At 45.0% G+C, this 21,659-nt stretch overlaps 1 protein-coding gene across 2 annotated transcripts in view; it reads left to right on the forward strand.

The window, feature by feature from the left end:
* Positions 1-8,341: 8,341 nt before the first annotated feature.
* Positions 8,342-21,659, forward strand: part of Dpy19l1 (dpy-19 like C-mannosyltransferase 1) — a 94,741-nt gene continuing 81,423 nt past the window's right edge. For both annotated transcript variants that reach the window (XM_085689801.2, XM_085689802.2), the window contains exon 1: positions 8,342-8,688. In XM_085689801.2, the coding sequence (XP_085545927.1) occupies positions 8,397-8,688 (292 nt within the window). In that variant the 5' untranslated portion in view covers positions 8,342-8,396. The remainder of the gene's footprint in view (positions 8,689-21,659) is intronic.

Here is a 21,659-nt window from a genome sequence, read left to right on the forward strand (position 1 = left end):
TGGACGGACAAGAGCTTAGTGTGTTGGGTCAGACTGGATCTTGCGAGAATGATGCAAGCCTGAGGAAAGGACACACAGGGGCACAGCGGTGTGGAGCTTCCGGGCCCTTCTCCTGCTACAGTTTTCTACTGGTGTGACAAAAGCAGCTGAGATGATTGAAAAGAAGAGGACTGGCCAGGGTGTGGTGGCACTCGCCTTTAATCCCAACTCTTTGTAGTCAGAGGCAGGCGGATCTGTGTGAGTTCAAGACCCGCCTGGTCTACAAAGAGAGTTCCCTGACAGCCAGGGCTACACAGAGAAACCTTGTCTAGAAAAAAAAAAGACAAGAGAACTTTCTTTGAGCTCATAGTCTTAACCTGTGGGCATTTGGCTCAGTTTCTTAAAGGTGAGGTGAATCAGAAGATCATGGAAGAAGAACACGGGAAAAGGACCAGCCCACCTTGCAGCTGTCAGGAAGCAGAGGAAGGATCAGGGGTCACTGTCCCCTTCCATAGTCATTTGGAGAAACTTTTGGCTTACTCATGAAGAAGGACGCTTAAAAGAAATCCCACACTAGCTCAGAGTTGAGAAATAGAAGGTTATTTATTTAGGGGTAGACTCACAAATCAGAATCCTCTGCTGGAATGGAGATCAGGAACCGAATTCCACAGCAGGAAAAGAAACCGGGCACATGCTCTACATTGGCATAAATAGTGTAAGAGGCCACGCCCCAGTGGGCGGGTAACTACTGGCTCTAGGACTTCCTACAGCATACTCCCCCTCAATTATCTATTTTCTATAGCCAGCCCCAACCTCCTAAAGAGTTTCCTTCCTCCCAATAGTGTCCCTAGCAGGAACTGTACCTTTAATACCTAAGCTTTATGGGGCATTTCAGATCCAAATTATAACACTGCACGCCTGGCCCTGAAAGCGTCACGTCCATCTCGCAATGCACAATGCATCCAGCCCTTCTCCAAGAGTCACCCAAGATGACTCAAAATCCAACCCAAAGTCTCCTGGGATGTAAGGCCAACTCTCAGCTGTCAACAACTGTAACCCTTTAAAAATAAGTTACATCCTCCCAACATACAACATAGACTCCTGTCACAGAGAGGAGGAGCCGAATACCAACAACACAGGACCGAACCCCAATAGGGAAACATCAAATTCTGTAGTTCCCTGTCTCGCATCCAGACCAAAGACAAGGCATATGTTGGGTGCCCTCACGTATACAAAGAGACCAGAGGAGGATGCCAGGTTTACCTTTTATGCATCTTTCCTTTAATCCTTCTGATGTAAACTAGCAAAGAAAAACCCCCCTTTAATAATAGCGCACAAAAGGAAAGCCGACCGGAACAGAAGCCCTCCATCCGCTTATATAGTTTCATAGCCCCAAGTTACAATTTTGAGTAATTAAACTTGTATCAAAGAGACAGATCCCAAGGTTTTGATATCTGAATTAATGGGGAAATCAGCCATGTAAAATTGTCATGGTTATCTACAGTTAGATGAGGGCTGCTTTTGCCAGGTAGACGATACCCAGGGTTGTCCTGTCTGCCTGGCAGAATTACGCTCTTCCAGGCAAGAGAACCCGGGAGTGCTTCTTTAACTAAATTTGACCTTGTGGGACTTTATTTCCTATGTAAGTTTAGTAGGTCCTTAATGACATCAATTTATTCATAGTTTCTTCTCTCTCTCTCATTGAATCGGAAGTTGACTTCTTTTTTGGAATATTTTGGGTTTTGTTTTTGTTATTTTACATGAGTGCTGGGGAATCAAGTCCCAGGCCTCACGCTTGGGCAGCAGTCATGTCAGTCACTGAGCAGTCTCCCCAGTGCCACGGCTTATGTTCCCTCCCAAATGTCTGTCACACCTGTGGCTTCACTCATTTGCATGAATTACTATCTCCCAGGCTGCCTGCAGGAGCCCTGACCCTGCCACACACTTCCAGGCTTCCCTAGTTTTTAAGATCTCTGTATGGAAGCCTCGTATGGAAGCCTCGGATAGAAGCCTCCACAGTCCCACAACTCATATTTAGTATACTTGTAAAATCAGTACAACTGGATAATGCCCACATGGGCCACAGCCTCCGCATGACCGAATGGCTAAATGTGCAGAAGCCAATGCTTGGCGACAAGCGGTCTCCTCAAAGTGAAAGTTTATGCATGCAAAAATTTAAGCCTGGGTGGGTGGAAATTGCTGATCCCCGAGATGCTCTCAAACACTTTTACCTTCTCTCAGGGTAGAGTACTTGATTTCTTTTCAATGTGTTAATATCTTCAGTAAGTAGAAGATAAGTAAGTAACTTAATGCAGTCATTTTGTTCAAATTGTGGATTTTTCAAACATGTTTTGCTTATGATTTTTAGTGTAAATCTTGCTAGAGAAGGTCAGCAATATCCATACCAGAGTCTGTATGGTGTGGTGCCTTTAATTTTTCTTCACCATGTAAACTAGTCTATCACCTTTAAACTAGTCATTTTACAAAGTCCCAGGGCACAGGCAGAATGTAGACAAGCTCATTGCTAGAGTGTCAACAACTTTCAGTTAGTTCCATTCTCAACACGTGCTCTCCCTCTGAAGCTCTATCAGTGCAAGCTTCCCCATCGGGGTTCTGATCTTCTGGGCTCCCATCAGAATCATGTGCTAATACTTACAGTACTTCAGGCTTTATCCACCTTGTTTTATAAACCTTTCCCAAGTTTCTTCCACAAGCCTATTTCAAAGACTTATGAACTTTATACTCAGCCCAGACTATATTAATGCCCCATTTCTGAACTTCATTTGTTTGTGTTGGTCAGCTTTCTGTTGTGACATAACTATTTGAGACAAAAAAACAAGTAAGAAAGTTTTATTTTCATTTTCACTTTCAGAGGTGTCAGTGCATGAACATTTGGTTGGACTGTTCTGTGCCAGAGGAAAGGCTAAAAGTCAAAAATCACATGATGGATCTACATAGGAAGGAAAAAAAAGACAAGATCTCTTGAGTAAATTGAAAGTATGGGGATCACAAGAGAAGGTAGATGGGGAAGAAGGGAGGAGAGCTGAGAAAAGTGTATAGCTCAATAAAAACAATAAAAAAGATTAAAAATCACATTATGGGGCAGAGTAGTTCACTTCATGACAGTCAGGAAGCAGCGGTGGCAGGAAATATATGCTAACGTTCCCTTCATCATGCCCCTACCTCCTAATATTTCTAGCACATCCTGAGAGGACCATAAGTTGGGAAATCAAGCCCTTTGCCTGTGACTCTTGGGGAGACAAGGATGTAACCCAATACAGGCCTATGCATTAGTGATAAGAGACTGATCATGTATCTTGAGAGAATTAGTCCTAATCTTCCTGTGGGCAAGTGAAAGGAAGGCTTGGGATTCTGGTAAGGAGTTCACAAAAGTATGATAGATGTTAGCAAGTTCTGGTCCAAAGAGGTTAGAGGTGGACTCTTGTCTTCCATTATTCCCAAGATACCATTAGTGTAGACAGAAGTTTCTGTCGCACAGCCATTCAGTCTCAAATAAACACACAGAGGCTTTTATTAATTATAAACTATTTAGCCTATTGTTCAGGCTTCTTACTACTACTTACAACTTAAATTACACCATAATTCTTGTCTATGTGTAGTCGTGTGATTTGGTTCCTTTGTTCAGCAAGACATTCTCACCTTCTTCTGCTTCTGGAGGATGACTGTGCCTCCGCCTTTCCTCTTCCCAGAATTCTCCTAGACCAGTTGCCTCACCTCTACTTCCTACCTGGCTACTAACCAATCAGCGTCTTATTAAACCAGTACGAGTGACAAGTCTTTACAAGTGTACAAGAGCGCTCTCCTACAGCACATTAGCATGGATGAGTCTCTGTGCTCTGGCTGTTGTCTGATCTGGGCAGATCTGGGAGCACTGAAAGTCACACCGTGGGCTGTGCATTCTAAGCATTTCACAGTCCATTCATAACACAACTCACTCAGTCCCTGCCTTCATTCTAAATAGGATTTCAGATGGTCATATTAAAACATGCTATATGCCAAATACGGATGAAGGGCTTCAGAAATATGCCTATCCCTGCTTATTTTGAGTTTTCCACATTGCTTTCTACATACACTAAATATATGCCTAGGCTAAATTTCGCTTTCCTCTGGAAACTCCCCCATTATGTCAGTCATCATTTCTTCTTCTGAATTTAGTCCTTGTGTCCTAAAAAAAAATACACTTTGTTGTGTGAGCATATTTTGTTTCATCTTATTTTGACTCACCAATTAAACCTTAGGCTCTTCTGGGATAGAGACTTGGCATATGAATTTTTAATGTCTGTAATATGTGCTAAGACACTTGGGGCTTAGTAAGCCCTCAGTAATTGGAATTCCACTTTAGTTTAACAGACATGCTCCCCTGCAAAACAGTGATTGACTACACACTATAACCAAGTCTAATAATGAACTCTCTAGGGAACTCTCATGGGCACATGAATGGTTTAAATCACAAGGTCAGATACAAGAAAGACACAAGATAAAAATATGAAAAACAATAAACTAGCAATTTATGTATTTTTCCTCCCCACTTTAAGAGACTATACTAAAACAAATACAATGGCCGGTGAATGTTGGAGCTTCGCTGGAAGCCAGGTGCTATACAGAAGATAGACCTTCATGCACCCATTTAGGTTTCAGAATAACCCTGAAGAGCCAGGGGTATTCTGGTTCCTGTCTTGGTGGAAGCAGCTGTTAAGTCAGTAAACCACCAGAATATGGAACTAACTTTAGGGCACTTCTTTAAAATAGAGATCAAATGATGTGGCTCAAGAGGACAAAGGACAAACACCAGATATTCCACATTTGTCTGGTACCCATGAGTAGGAGAACAAAGGGGAGCATTTTGAAGATCCAAATAAGACCTCTTAACTAATACGGCAGAGGCCAGTTCCCAACTCAACCTTGCCGTGGTCCCACTTGTTTCCTCACTACCCAGTTGAGGTTTCCCTGATACCTACACTTAAATATCACTAAGATTTACTTCTCTGTGGTACTTGTCTTGCTTTAGGGTTTTATACTTTTAAAATTCATTCCATATTTACTTTGATTTTATATCCTCTACCACTACTCCTAAAGTTACACATAAAGTGTTTTCAATACCGAGCTTTTATTTCAATGGGAAAAGCATAGTTTCATAGCAAGAAAGGGATTGAGCTTTTGCTCAGGGATCAGACTTGGACCCTTTCTTGAGCAGTGGTTCTTTCCGGTTCCTGGCTGTTTGCTTCAGGCTAGTATTTCCATACTCTCACAGAAGGAACTATGTTTCTGATATACAGCACTAATGCTTAATTTACATTTATTATAGTCTTGTATCGATCCATGGGATCATGTGCATATCTTATTAATAAAATGCAGCTTTTAGCTTGTCATGTTTTGGGGGGGTAGTCTTTAAATATCCATCAGTTTGTGGCAGGTGTTAATTTAAGGATCCTGAGATGAATAAACTGGATTCTGGCTCTTCTGGATGTTGTAAAGGTTAAACCGAGTCTGGAGTATCTCCTAAGACTCTGTATCAGCTCTATCACTGTCCCTGTGTGAAATGTACTGACTCTGGGGTACCGGGCAACAGTAGTGGCTGGCTATTTTCTCTCGGTTTAATGATACATGAAATGGACATTATCTTGTAAAGCATCTGTGAGAAGCAGGGAACCATCAGTAAGGGATCCACAGCTCAGACCTGAGAAGCCTGACACTGAAAGAACTGAGATCTAGGGCAGCCCTTGAACTCTTGCCTCAGAGTATCTTGAAATGTCAGCTCATGTCTCTGGCAGGACCACAGGACCACACAGACTCCTTTTTCTTATCATTTCCCAGGGCTTTGAACATTTAGATCAATTGCTCTGCTCAAGTCCCTTTGAACATTGATAGAACAACAGTTTTGGTGGATATAATTGGGATATAATTGCTAGAAACTTTAGTTTTACTCCCACCCCCCACCCCTGTGTCTCTTTCTCAATTTGCCAGGTAGCTATTTTTATTTTCCTTATAGCAGGATGGGGAAACCGAGATTCAAAAAGGGAAGGGTGTGGATAGGAGAGTCATGCCAGGCATGGGAACAAGAACTTTGACCTGGTTCTAGAATGATCACTTTCCTTTCTTATTTGGACAGAGTATTGCTGTATAGTACAAGTTGGCTTCACACTTGAGATTCCACTGCTTCGCCTCACCCCAAAGTGTTAAGATTGCAAGTATGTATCACAATGCCTATTAAAATCATCAGTTTAAACCGAACCCAAACCAAACCAAGTAAAAACCCCCAATTGCTCAAGACCTACCCTTGTTCAGGGCTGCTCATCACGGAAGAGGAACTGAGACCTAACTGCCCCAGTCTTAAATGGTTCTCTCTCAAGTCAATGGAGCAAATGTTCAGCCAAGTTCTGAACGTGGGCTCTTGATGCACTTGAAGATGAGTAGGAAAAGATTTGGTTTCTTCCAGAAACTCAAACTATGTGGAGGTGTAAGCGCTAGGGCCATCTTGTTATGAATGATTGTTCGATTATACTATTTCTTACACTCATTCATTTATTCAACAAGAAAATCATCTGCTAGAATGATATCAGCTAAAGGGAAGTCAGTTTTTTTTTCCTCAAGTTCACTTACATGGCCCAGAATTCGTAGGAAGCAAACACACAGAAGATTTGTTTTGTACACGTTTTATTTAATTTTTTCCCTATGAGCTATTTTGATCTTTTTTTCTCCACCCAGAACCTACCTACCTACCCACCCAATTTTCTTCCCACAAAAGTACAAAAAATGGAAATTTGGACAAACAAAAGACCAGTATGACAAAAAATCCGAAACAATTAAAAAAAAAACTCCACAAAACATAACCATAGTGCTTGTTTTCTGTAGGCCAGTTACAGAAAAAAGTTTTCTGTTACTCCTGAGCATGGGGCCTGCCCCAGAGTGTGGCTGATATTCCCGGTGACACTCCACTGGACAAGCAGACTGAGAAGCAGTCCTTACCCCTCCACATCTGAGAGACAAGAAATCAAATACTGTAGCTCTGTATGTTTTCTAATTAATAAACACGCTAGCGACGACTTTACTGTTAGTCTTTGGCAGAGACTGGGTAAAGTTTCTTTTATTCTGGTGGGTGACAAATTCAGTTCCAACCCCAGAAATAACACTAGACTGACCAGATATCTTATTTCACAATACAAGCCTTCTGTGGGGCACTGACAATCACTTTCTTCCAGTAGTGTCTTAAACAGTTGCTCCATGTCTCAATACATAATTTAATATCCAAACTAAGGAAACTTACAAGGTGTACTATAGCGCTAAGTCCTTTCACAAAATCCATTCTTCTTGACTGAGTTAATGAATTCTGATATTAATAAAGTCGTGAGCAAGAGAAGCCACAGCTACCTGAAAACCCTGTAATCACAATGGAGAAAAGCAGAACCATGTGCCTTGATTTCCAAAATTCACACTTTTTGGAACGAGTTCACTCGTATAGGAGTCAAAAAATGAGTCTCTCTCTACTGCAATCCTCCAAGGCTTTGTGCAAATAGTGATGAATTTTTCTCTCCTCCCTCCCTCCTTCTTTTCTTTAAACTTTCTCTGGGCTTCTTCATTTACTCCTACATTCTGCTAGGAGAAAATTTGTTTTCAAGTCTCCCATCTCAGCAGTTTCCATACTTTCTGGTAAGAAAGATAGGATGCAGCAGGCAAAAGTAACATGTCGATAACCCTTGCTGACAGTCTCTTTTTTCTCTTATGCCTTTAGTTTGGTTTCCTATCAGTTTACATTCCCGCTCCTTCCCATGGGACAGGCACGATTTGAATTCTCTCAGTCCGGCCCCAGCTTCTCATCTGTGAGCCAGAAAGCTGATTCTTAGAAGGGCGAGGCCACACTTTACCCCGTTAGTTTCATGCACAAGCCTAACGCACAGAACTACGGAGCGCACGCACTGAGCCCTTCCGTGGCCACCCGGCTCCCTCCCGGCGCGACCCGGCGCCACACGGCTTCAGGGACCCACTGCCTGTGCCCGAGGGCGCAATGCTGCTTCCGGGAGGTCGTCCACGCAGCTCGCCTCCGGCCCCCCCTCACCCCAGTCGCCGGTCCCACCCCGCTCGCAGCTCGCGCGTGCGCGCTTGCTGGCCGGAACGCGCCGGGGCACGCGCGCTGGAGAGGCGGGGCCGCGCCACTCGCAAATTGTCCCCGCCCCCGCCCCGCGGCGTTCCGTTGTCGCCGTGGCAACCCGAGAGCGGCAACGGCGGAGGCGCGCGAGTCCGGCGCCGCCTCCTGGCCGCCCGGCAGTAGACAGCGGCCGCCCGGCCCGCGCTGTCCCCGCCTCCCGGCCCGCCCTCGCCGGCCGGAGTGAGCGACCGCCAGTCCGCGGATCCAGGCTGCCGTCCGGGTGCGCGCAGCTAGCGGGAGCGACTATGCTAAGATGGTCCTGCAGGCGCGGAGCAAGCACCGGGACGCGGCTCCCAGGCCGCCCCGGCCGGCCCGCGCATCACCGCCGCCACTGAGCGGGACATCCGAGGTGGGCGCCGGGGAGCCAGGGCTGGAGCGCGCGCCGCCGTCTCCGGGGCGCAGAGGCGCGGCGGGCAGGAAGGGGCCCCGCGCAGAGACCGCTGCGCCCGCCCCGGACGGCCTCGCGGGCCGCCTGGCGGTCGGGCTGCGCTGGGCGCTGGGCCTGCGGCGCGGGCGCGGCCGGACCTGGAGCACGCTGCTGCTAGGTGAGCCAGTTAGCAGCCCTCTTCGACTTTTCCCGGGACGCTCCTGCCTCTTCTGCTCCTCCCCGCTCCTTCCGGGGGCCCAGCTCCGCGCACCCTTCGCCCCGCCGTCCGCCCGGGCTTTTAAAAACGTGGCCCGGAGATCATCAGCAGCTCGGCTGGCGGCGGGCGGGCCGGTCCGCGCGGAGGAGACCGGGCTAATGCCTGCAGCGACAGTCCACTCTTAGCCGCTGGCTTGGCCGCTGTCTCGGAGGATGGCTTGCTTAGGGATGGGAGCGATTCCTGGAGCTCGAAATACTCAGGTTCCTGTCTTAGAAAGTTGCCAAACTTATAATTAAATTTTAGCGTGCTTTTTCCCTTCTTGGCCGCAAACACTGCGGGTGGCACTTCGTGGTTCTGTCACTTTCCAGGTTGTGCTGTGTTTTGGATGCCCAAGCTTTAACCTTCCCTGCTGGCATCTCTCATCCTTCTTCCATGCACCAAATGGATGGGTTGTAACTGTGTGCCGGAAAGAAAGTTGAAGCAAGCATTCACGTGTGGGTCGCCTTCTGGGTTTGCTTTCTGATTGACTTTGTCCGATAAAGCAAGTTTATAGAAGTTTGGATTAGCAGGCCTAATTTTTCCAAGTCCCTCATTAAGATCCTGTAAAAAATTTTTTGCTACAATGGCTTTTGGCTATTGAATTATTTAGTTACTAGTGATATTTTTGTTACTATTTTTCACTTTTTCTTAATGACCTTTACATGTGTGGGGTGCTTCAAGCCTGGAATTTGGGGTTAGACGGGCCATACAGCAACATCAGCCTTCCTGTGGGGATGGATAGCTTCTTACCACAGCCATTGAGTCACTAAGCCAGGCACCATTATGTGTTTGTGGGTTCAAGAAGGCTCGCATTGTTACAACGGTATTTTCTCTTTTTATAGTTGGGCCAAGATTAGACAAATTCATTATTTTCGTCATTTCTTCCTTTGGTAGCTAGCTTGAGAACCTGGCCAGTGTACAGGTTAAATTCACCTTGGGGAGGCAGCGTGGTACAGTGGATGAGGCCGAAGGCACCCAGAGCTGGTGCTCAGTGCTTGGGTTTGGTTTCAGGCTCACTTTGAGGGCCTTCTCTGTTATGTGGAGTTATCCCTTGCCCTACTCAGGGATGGCCCAAGGAGCCATACTAAAAATTCCGTGACTGATGCATGTTTGTGTCTAAAGCATTTAGCAGCATCAGTTCCTATTGTGGAAGCAAATGCGTAACCCTGATGTCGATCCCATGACAGAATAAATCTCCAGCTTTTGTGAATGGCTAGTATAAACAGCAATCGTAGTAAAGTAATGGATGAATTGTTTTTATTTCAGGGAGAGGCAATAATAGATTTTAAATGATACTTTTTTTTTTTCATATTTTACCGTGAATTTCCTTTGGGTTTTCTTACACTGGATGGCTTGTATTTGGGTTTAGTAATGCCCTTGCAGAAATACAGTTTTGTTCAATACAGTGTTTCTCTTGATTTGCTCTTTTGGCATTGTAAGTGGAAGTACAGTGAGTGAGTTAGGCTTAGGTTCTCCCTGGACGTAGGTCACCAGGTGTGTGGAATTGGGAGGAACACCATAGTCCCTGTTCCCTTGTGTGAGCATCTGCTGTCAGGCCACACAACATCTGGAGGAGGGTTCTGTGCATGATCAGGCCTAGTGTGCCTGGCTCAGCTCTGGCTCTGCACCCTCAAGACTGGCAGCAGCAGGGATTCTTTCCTGGCACCAGGCTCCCAGAGCATCAGAAAGGCACTCGTTCTGCAGAGGGGTCCAGCAGTTTCCATGTCTTTGAAAACTGCTTCATTTCCTCTTTTACCCTCCCAGAGAGGGTGAAAGTTGTATTTTAGTGTGGAACTTGAAGATGGCTCCTGGGTCTTCCATGTTGTGGCATTTCATAGTCACTTGTTGCTTGGTTTAGTTGTAGCTGCTTAACTCTATTAACTATGTATTGGCTACGACAAAATAACTTTATTCCTGTGTAAGAATAAATGCCCTATCTTGGAGCTCCATGATGACGGCACATATTAGAACTGTTCAAGAGTTTCTTCACATGTTCTGGGCACTGGTAAACCACTTACCAGGCAGGTGTCCGTTTTCACTGCTGAGGGTGCGGGGCAATGACGAACAGTTAGTGTGAACATATACTTTCTTATAGGTGAACATTATTACTTAATTCAGTGGTGACAAAGAGTTCTTGAAATGTTTATTTTTAGAAGTTCTGAGCTACACAGGCAGTGGTGGAGGGAGAACCTTGAAAATGTTTATCAAACTGTCCTGACCACAATAAATAATATAGGTCGCCTCTAACCAGCTTCCACCTCGGAGAGCGCGCATCCTGCTACATAGATGTGTCTGCATAGATTTCCGTGTTCAGGCAGGAAGCATTAATAATTGAGCTATTTTTAGAGTTACGAACAGGTTTGAGAAACCTACAAAAGCTGTCAGGCCATTGAGGTTCACTGAGCAGTGGGAATGGACTCAGGGGAGCCGGGAGACTTGCAGAACACGGCTTTGTCAGGAGGTGTGGGCAGCTGTGCTGAGGGAGCAAGGTCGCCCAGGAGGAGCTGCACAATCTTCTGCTTGTAGTGCTTTTCACTGTCAGGTCTACTGAAGTGACCTGTAGAGCCACCTCCTGGGTCTGGGGTCAAGGCAGAGAAAGGCAGGCAGTGAACAGTAACTGGTAAAGTCCAGTTAACACTACCCTTCGGTAAGGTTTGTTTTTTGTTTCTCCTTTCCTCTGTTCTGGTTAATTTTAACTGTCAGTTGGACACCACTTTAGAATTACCTGGGAAGAGAGTTTTGGGAACTATCTAGATCTGGTTGGTTGGCCAGGAGAGGATTATCTTGGCTGTTGACTGATGTAAGAAGACCCAGCCAGTTGTTGGCTGTACCATTCCATTCCCTAGGCGGGGGTCTCCAACAGTCCACGAGCAGAGACAGCTGGTGAGAACAGGCAAGCAAAGATGAATCCATGCATTTATTCTCTCTGCTCTCCACTGTGAGTGTGACACGTTATACATTCTTGAGTTGACTTCCCTGCAGTAATGCCGCGTGGACCTCCCCCACCCCTATGTTGCTCTTTGTCAGGATAATTGTAAGAATAAGATAAATGAAACGAGGACTACCTTACTCTCTCCTGCGACTCTTTCCAGGCCTACCGCAAACTTGGTGGGTTTCTGAGCCACGTATTTTGCTTTTTGACATTTGACTTGGTCTTGTGTAAGATGAGAGATCTGAATTAGAACAGCAGTTCTTAACCTAAGCTATACACTGGCGATATCTGAAAACTTGAAGCATCCCATATAGTTCACACATTAGACCCCTTCATTGTGTGTCTGGGACTGGGCATATGGCAGAAGGCAGCACACTGTAGGAGGTGGGTTTGAAATGCTTGTCTGTTTTTAGTGCTGGGACTGCCTCCTAAGTCCTGTACCAACCATTGAGCTTCCAGACACAGATTGGCACCACTGGGACATGGAATTCCTTTATGACTGCAGTCTGCTGGGACTGTAAATCTGTACCCCTCCTTTTACTTCATTTTTTTCATTTATTCACTCGTGTGTATGTGCTTGTTTGAGCACACACATGAGCACACACACCTGTGCGCACGTGTTTGTGCATGTACATGTGCTACGGTGCTTGTGTGTTAGAGGAAAACCTCAGGAAACAGTTCTTTCCTACTGTGTGGGTGCCTGGGCCGGACCTCAGGTTTCAGGCTTTGTAGTAGGAATCTTTATCCACTGAGCCTGCAGCCCTGCTCTATCCACTTCCTTGAAATGGGCACATGAAATATCCAATTGCTGCAGTTTCTCTTAATCTATTGTTTCCTCAAAACTGGAGCTGTTAGTTGCCACTTGCCTGATACAGCTACTTCTTTCTTACACCCACCTGTGTCCTAACCTTTATCAAAAGAAGGAAGAAAGTTCTGTAGTTGGAGAGGACTTTGTTTCAGGGATGACCGTGAGACCTATTCCTATTGAATGTGCGTGTGCAGAAAACATGCTAGTGGTGCAGGACTGCAGTGTAAGATGCCATCTGTAGGCTCATTAAAAAGGTAACTGGTGCTTTGAGTAAGAATACCCCCCCACCCCGTAGGCTCATATATTTAAGTACAAACGTGTGTGTGTATGTGTGTCACTGGGGAGTAGTACTACCTGGGAGAGATTAAGAGATATGGCGTCATTGGAGAAAGTGTGTCACTGTGGGGTGGGTTTCAAAAACTCTAGCCTGGCCCAGTGTCATCTTCTTGCTGCCTTCGAATCCAGGTGTGAACTCTTGGCTTCTCTCCAGCACCATGTCTGCCTGTGTCCCTGCATGCCTCCAGTCATGCTGACAAGGGACCAAACCTCTGAAACTGTAAGCAAGCCCCAGTTAAATGCTTTCCTTTGTAAGGATTGCTGTGGTCTTGGTGTTTCTTCATAGCAATGCAACAGCAACTAAGACAGGAAGTCATGTCTGACCTAGCTCCTGTGGTAGTTGCAACCCATTTGAGCTTCATGATGTTTTGGGTGAGACCATTCTGTGTTTCAAGGGACTGTTGTGCCTTGCAGGGGCATTAACAGAGTCCCAGGTTCTACCTACCAGAACCTAGTAGCTTTTCCCCAGTGGTAGCAATCAGATGCTTCCTAAATACTGGCAAGTGTAACTGGGAGGCAAGCACCACTCTCACCAAGAGCCATGACTTATGAGAGCCTGTGACTTGCTGGGGACAGGGAGGAGGCCTGTGAAGGCATAGTTTAGTCCTGGTACTGAGAACTGGGATGGGTCAGCAGGGTGTGATGTGGTGGAAACAGTCTGGCATTTTAGTGCTGACCTGCGTTGGAAGCTGTTTCTACACTCCTCCAGTGTTTCCCATTATTTCCTGGTCTTTAAGATGGGGATGGTGAGTGCTTTGGTTAGAGTAAAAGAATAGGTGAGATAATACATGTAAAGTAGTAAGTCTGGTTCAAATTGGAATAGAACTCCAATTGGAATGCCTATTGTGCCAGGTGCATCCTGGGAAAAAGACGAACAGGAAACCTGTTCTGCCAGCCCCTGTGGAATTTGCATTATGGACGTAAGAAGAATAAGTGACTAGTTAGAGTTTGTAGTAAGTGCCCTGGAGGAAAGGAAAGGCCTTCTGTGTGGGGACAAATGAAGCAAAATGAACAAAGGAAATCTCAAAGCCAGGGAATGTCCTCCTTAGTAATACTAAGCCAAGACAGACTTTGGGAAGGGGCCTTGTAGTTGACTTTAGCCAGAGGACAGAGAAGCGGTGGCGTCTGCCTGAGAACTAAGCCTGTGTGAGCCGAGGCTGTGTGAGCCGAGGCTGGGTGAGCCGAGGCTGGGTGAGCCGAGGCTGGGTGAGCCGAGGCTGGGTGAGCCGAGGCTGGGTGAGCCGAGCCTGTGTGAGCCGAGCCTGTGTGAGCTGAGCCTGGGTGAGCCCTGTGGAAGATGAGAGGGATGGCTTCTTGATGCAGCCAGGGGCACGTGGGAAGGAAGGAGCAGGTCTCACTTACCCTATAATGGAGGAGCGGTGCCTGTGGACCAGATCTGCAATGGGAGTGAGTTTATTCCTGTTGCCGTCGGAAGCCCCTGAGGAGTGTTGAGCAAGATGGGCATGTTTACATTTTAATTCTGAGAAATCTGTGCTTGGAAAATCAAAGGGACTCGATCCCCGAAGTGGGACCCTTCCAGGGCCCACGAGACTTGATGGAGACGAGGGTTGTGTCTGGACACGCTCCTGTGAGCTGTGTGTGGGATACCCAGTGTGAAATGTTAGGCTGGCTGCAGGACAGAAGAAAAGTGAGTAGAAGAGAAAACAGTAAGTGTTCAGCATCAGGGTAAGTGACTTCACACTCCACAGATAGTGTCTTACCCTGGCGCCGAGGGGCTGTCCCTGCCTGGCTCTGGGCCCGTGCTGCAGGTCAACTGATTTAACAGTGACTTAGGCCTGACTGAGACACCCTAGACGTGGGATCTGAGGCACAGGTGCTTAGTTAACTAAACTTAGGCCTTGTCACCCCAGGAATTCTTAAGGTCAGGATTTGAACCCAAGTCTCTCACTTCTGAGTTCATGTTCTTAATTGCCACGTAATGTTTCTTTTAGTGAGCATGTAGCAAGAGTACACGTGTGGCCTTTCATCGATTCTGAGAGTCTCAAGGGTCTGTGTTTAGCACGGGCTGCTTCTTTGTTTCTTTCTTCAGTAGTAAGGAGAAAGGGATCTTATATGGATACCAGAGTGAAGGATGGAAAGCAAGCAGGTTCGTGGGTGGCGACAGGAGAGACGCTGAAGTGTGAAGCTCCTCTTGTGCTGACTGATCTCAGGCAAGAGCCTGGGCTCAGCCGAGCAAGCAGCTATAAGGGAGTGCTCTGTTAATTATCGGAATCCCATCAGAGCCAGAGAAAAAGATGCAAGTTTGGGGGTTTGAAACCATTTTTTCCTCCTTTCTAAAATAGACTTCTGGTTGATCCTTAAGAATATTTATAATCACCTAAATATGCTTTCTTATTAAAAAGGTGCTCTAAATAGGAAAGTTTCCAAGAATAAAGCGCTCGTGAGCACCGAAACTGCATACAGTCAACTTAGTTCAGTTTTTGTAAGTTTATAAAGCTCTGTTCTTTATATGTGATTTTTTTTGCCAATAGTAGGACATTTATACTAAAAGTAGATGAAATTCTAATTACACACACACACACACACTTAGTTCTTGCTAAAAAGTCTGGTCACTTAAAGCCTTATCCTGATAGATTATATTAGTATCTCTTGGTGAGTGTAAAGGTTTATTAATGTCTCTTGTAAGTTTAATTAATGACATTTGTATTTCGTAGACTGCAAAGCTTATTATTTACATACTTGCTTCAAATTTATGCTGGTATCATCTTTTGTCAATAGCTATAATTTATCATTAGGATATTTCTAGGAATGAATTTGTTAGTTTTCTTCAGTCTTCCATTCCATCGCTTACTAGTAATCAAAACTGGTAAGAGTTCCATCCATTTCTAGATCCACACCTTTAATCCCATGAAGAGGTCATTCCTCTGTGGGTGATTTTTTTAATAATCCAATCAAGAGTTGTTTAATAAGAGTGTATTTTAAAATGCATCAGTCTACAACAGCTGTGGGTCATGCTTTAAATATACTTTTTTATTTTCTTGACATTATCATGATTGAATGAGGAAGAAATAAAAGGAGGCCATGACTGTTTCTAAGGGGTTGACGTTTTTGTTGTAGTTATAAGGGGGAATACAGGCAGAGACAGAGGCAGAGACATCTGGGAGAGTTCAGAGTGGACACGACTGTCTTAGCCATACTGCCTGGGCCTGTGAGAAGATGGAGACAGAGAGGGAGGGAGGGAGGGAGGGGGAGAGAGAGAGAGAGAGAGAGAGAGAGAGAGAGAGAGAGAGAGAGAGAGAGAGAGAAGAGGAGGAGGTGGAGGAGGAAGAGAAGGAGGAGGAGGAGGAGGAGCAGGAGCAGGAATAGGAGGAGGAGGAGAGAGGGAGGGAGGAAGGAACCAGGAACAGTGGCCAAGAAGGCAAGAGGCCAAAAGGTAGATAAAATAGGGGTTCATAACAAAATGTCTGGGTTATGTAAGAGAGAGCAACTGGAGGAAGTGCAGCCTGGTCCCTGGGCTGGAGAGTTCATGGTAGGAGGTAGGCTATACCAGCCAGGATTTTATAATAATTCGAATCTGCCTAATTATGTTGCTGTCCCACCCTCAATCTCACCCCACATAGTAGTTATGGCTCTTTTTTCCCCCCATTATGTGCAGGAGTATTTATTTAAGGACAGTAATGATAAAGCTGATGTACAAGAGTGTGTGCCCTGTGCGTAGACTGGCTTTAAGGCTGGTGTTCAAAGAATATTTAATAGAGGAAAGAAGATAAGTGGCCAAGGACATTAGTATTGGGAGAGTTTGTATTTTCCTTTAGGCACACAGGCCAATTTGAAGGACCTCCTCAGTTACAACCTCTTCTGTGTGGAGTTGCTCCCTTTTCTTAGTAGCTTTGTCATTTCCTTATGACTCAGGACAGTCGGTCTGGTGCTTCTCATAGAGAGTATTTATGCCCTCATCGCTGCTCCCATCAGCTGGAAGAAGCTTGACTGCACTGCCTATGGTATTATGTGTTAGGACCCGGTATTCACGGGGAAGCTCTGCTGGGAGAGAAAGATTTGTGGTGATGACCCTTATAAATTCACTCCTGAGGAAATGCTTCTTCCTTACAACTGTTACTGCAGTATCAAAATTCAGATATGTTTTTCACTTTTACTTTTGAAATGTATCATGGCTCGGCTTTGTTAGGATGCCTACCCAGCCGTCCTCATGCTTCTGCTGATTTACTAGTTAAATGCTGTTTTTAGAAGACCTTGGCTATTCCTCACCTATCTTTGATGCCTGCGGAAATGTCCTGAGTATGTAGAACTTAAATGTTATTGTTGAGAATTTTAACTATGGGGACAACATTCTTGAGTTCCGTGAATGAGGTTTGAACTTGAAGCTAATTACTTGTCAGTCATGTTGGTCAATTGTAGGGTTCAAATCTGAAGGCTTAGACAGCAGTCAGAGGCACATCAGTGGGAAGAGGACGTCTGTCCTCAGTCTGTTAATTCTCTAGAGAGGACAGACGTTTCTGTTTCTGCTCATTCTGATAATCATTATGGTTCTATATCCTCAGGTCTATGCATGTGTCCTCCATCTTCATTTTGACTTCATAGTTTTTGAAAACTGAATAAATTCTTAATTTAAAAATGATTCTTGGTTGTTTGGCAGTAAGATAGTTAATAAGTTTGCAATTGGAAGGTGTTTCTTTATCTTAACATTAGAATGGTTTATCAGGAAACAAGCTTGTTGAAAATTACTAAAGATTTATAATCTTTCTGCCCCCTCCTCCCTGTGAGCCCCGATTCTTCCATGAGGGAACTGTGCTGTAGATGTATGTGTTAGTTGGCACTGGGCCCCAGCCACGTGGTCACTTGGTATCTGCATTTGATGAGCTGTGACTTTCTGTGGTGGTTTTCATCTGTTGCAAGGAAGCATTTTTTTGATGAGGGGTGAGGACCGCATTTACCTCTGGGTGTAGGAATGACTATTTAGAATATAGTTAGGGATTATGTTGATATGGTAAATGATGGTTGTAGGTTCTCCTTCAGGATCCATGACTTTGCTAGTCCTGGGAAGTCGGCTAGGTTTCTAGTACTAGATGACTCCTCTTGTTGCATGGGGCTTAAGTCTAATTATTTCTTGTTTGCCACCAAGACATCTCTACCACTATTGCATTTATGGCTTCAATATTGTGCCACACATGTAATTGTTTAGTTCAGAGCATCATAGCTGAATCAGACTATTGGTCGCTTTCCTCTCTTGGAAGCTTGCACGGTACCTTTGATATCATGAAAGCTAGTTCTCAGAGGGGAGGCATCTCCAATCCTTCAGGTCTGCCAGTCCCTAATGTCATATACATACAGTAGCTTTATGTGGACCAAGGAGATTGCATTTATTTATTTAGGGGTGTTTGTGTGTGCGTTTGATTGTGCACATTCATGCCCTTGCTTGTCTTTGTATCTCTTCCTGTGCTGAAGAGACCTGTGTTCTGCACTTTCCTTACTGCATTTTCCAGATTTCATAATTGCCCTCTGTATGCTCAGGAGCACATTATTTGGTTATATATTTATTTGTTTTTAAAACAGTAAGATGCACTGTGTTTTGCCAGTGAAAAGGAAGTTACTTTATGGAAATTATCAATGCCGATACTGTTTGATTTAGAAGTATTTGTGTTCACATTGTGTAAGGCTAAGACTTTTAAAAGAAGATAGAATTCATTACTTTCAAAACATGTCTTGTGTAATCATGCATTGCTTACTCTAGTATTTGTACATAAATTCATATTTAAAATATATGCAATCTGACTTTGTGCATTTTTCTGCTTAGAATCCCAGTCATGTTGTCTGTGGGGTGGCAGTGTATACTTTCTGAATTCTGTTGTTTCCAAATATTCACTTTAGAACACATCATTTTGTCTTTTATACCTTTGAGATTTCTAAGGCATTTTGTGTGTGTTCAATGTTTTCATGGCTGAACTTGGAGTCAGGGAAGCCTCAACTCTCTTGCAGGGTTTGCTGTATGCCCCTTTGCTACATGAGACGTTGGGTCTCCTGGGGAAATAAAAGCCACTGGTTCTTTAGATTGACTCCTGGATCATTTCTGCTTAATCCTGATGAGCAGACGTTAGATCCTATCAATATAATTAAGAGTTTCTATGTTTTTACCTGGATTTGGTCGATTTTTTTTTCTCAATGCTAAATGTATTAGAAGACTAGAATTAACCAAAGTTGATCATCAGCCTGTAACCCCGTGAGCTCTAGATCTTACGAGGTGGGGTTTCTTTACATTGGACTGTGAGTTTCAAAAGCAGTTTTGCTTCTCATTTTGAGACTTAATGTCTCTATTAGTAAATTGAGCTTGTGCCGTCTTTTCCTATTAAGAGTAGAACATTCCCCTCAGTCCCAAAGAGGGAACAAATAAAATGAATTCAACCTATTAAGGCTTTGAAGTTGTGGAACAGGAAGATAAAAATGAAAATAGAAAATAGGCAGAAAATCGCGGTTGCAGTCCCTTCAGAGAGTGTGAAGTCCCGTGCTAGTGGTAACAGCTCTGGGTCATGCAGTAAGCGCTGGGCGCTGAGCTATCCAAACACCATCCCCCATTCTAGACTTTCTGCAAATGGGACTCAAGGCTAGATCAGTGATGTCTTAGGAAATTCAGAGTGTTTCTTCTTAGGGAAGGAAGAAGGGAGGACTTTTAACTCTTTTCCTTTCTTAATTCTTATGTGTGGCCACCAAGTTTTATCAGTTATACTCAGAGTTACCTTTTGAATTTGTATTTTCATGTTCCCAATCCCTCTGTGTCACCACCCCCCAGGCCTCTGCATCTTACCTGAATGAATTGTCACTTTGTTCTTGTCACTGGGTTTGTATCGTAGCTGTCCCACTTCTCAAAGTGTGGCCTGTGTGAGTCACCTGAGGGTTTGTTAGTAATGTACAGCTTTGAGTCCTGTACCTGTTGAATCAAGAGCTTTTAAGAGCTGGGCCCAAGATTGCTGTGATCTGGTGATGTGCTCCTCCAGTGCATGGCTGTGCTCCTCCAGTGCATTGCTGTGCTCCTCCAGTGCATGGCTGTGCTCCAAGGCCACTCGTAATGTGGAAGGCTGCCAGGGAGTCAGCGAGCTGTCTGTGTCTTCCTCTGACTTCATGAAATGTTGATTGTTGGCTGGGAGGTGTGGTTTTGGCCTGAGACTGATCCACCTAACTGCCAGGTAGTAAATCACTGCTGTCCTCCAAGACATGTGGGACAGAAGGGACCCGGAGCACTCACCGTAAACCTGCCATTCTGTGACGGTTAGCCTTGACCAGCCTGTCACAGTCACGTGTTACTGTTTGAATGTGAACTGTCTTCCATTAACTTATTGTTGAAATACTTCCTCCCCTATCAGTGGTGCTGAGGAGATTGCGTTTCTCTCAGGAGGTGGGTCTAGCTAGAGGAAAATGGGTCATTGAAGGATGGGCCTTGTGGTCATAGCCCCAGCAGCTGCCGGGTTCCAGTGGGCTGTTTCTACTTCTAGATAGAGAGGGTCTTATAATTAGCTGCTTGAGGAGCTTACTGTCACTGTCACACCTTCCCACTGTGAAGGGTATCACCCCAGACCATGAAGAAACATAAATGCTTCCTTCCTCAGGTTACTTCTCGATTCATTTAATCATAGTGATGAGAAAAGGACTTAAATATGTATAAATTAGAAACTCCTAGAATTTCATACGTATGACTCTTGGACTAATAATGTAAATATGACTAGTTAATAAAACTAACCAGTTTTATTTAGCTCCTTAGCTTATATATTTATTTATTTATTATTTAGTTTATTTAGTTATCTTATTTTAATAAAAATGTCTAGTTTTATCTAGTTCTCCTGCAGATTCAAATGCAATACGAGGATTTGGACCACTGTGAGTCTATGCTGCTGTATAGACTGCTTTTCTCAGACAGTTGCTTGTTTTCTATGTTAACTAGCTCAGCCCTTCCCACCCCTCTTATGCCATGATGCATCCAGAGGACCACACTGTGCAGTGGGTGAATGTACAGCTCCTTTAAAGCCAAGATGCTCATCAGAAGGTGGCTGTCCTGAACGCCTGCAGCTCTTCTACCTTTGGCCCACTGGTTGGGAAGCTCTGGTTGTTCGACACTCCTGATGTTGTGGGGCACAGGGCGTGTGACCACTGCATAGGTCACAAGTGAGTCCTCAGAGAGTGTCAGTGGATTGTCATTGTTTGCTCCATGCTCTCAGCGCTGGGATGAGAATTCTTTTGTCGTGTTGGATCCAAGTCACATCTGGCTTCATTGTATCTGTGTTCTGGCTGGCTGCTGTCAAGTCCACACTGTTAGGTCTCAAACCCAGGACAAATGGCTAACCCAGGACTGAGGTGCCTGTTGACACATCAAGTCAATGCTGGCCCTCAGCCCTCCGCATCACAGGTTCCTGTTACAGAGTCATCTTGGCTAGCATTCCCTGTCTCCCACCCCAAACCTCTCCAGCCCTTGAGTGTCACCCAGTTTCTTTGATTCCTATCTAACTTAGGCCATTTTGGCTACTTGTCCTCTTGGTGCCTGGTTCCTCACTTGGTCTCTTGGTTCTTGTCCTCTTCCTCCCCCGCCAGCCTTTTCTATTGGCCTGGTTCAGTGTGGATTCTTCCGGATGCCTGGCTGTTTTCTCATGTCTACAACAAAGCTTCTTCCTCAGCAGTACCTTGGAGCACACATGTCCTCATTTCTCATTCATGCAGCAAGCTATGTGCATGCCTTGACCCCGCTTTCTAGGGTCCTCCTTTCATAAGCTATGTTTTAAGAAGGTCACTGATACACCTTCTTAGATTTCTATCATTCGTAGTCTTCATTAGGTCTGCTTGAGTGCTTGGTTCACC

Source organism: Myodes glareolus, chromosome 4 (assembly GCF_982192425.1).
Source record: "Myodes glareolus chromosome 4, mMyoGla1.1, whole genome shotgun sequence".
Taxonomy (NCBI): domain Eukaryota; kingdom Metazoa; phylum Chordata; class Mammalia; order Rodentia; family Cricetidae; genus Myodes; species Myodes glareolus.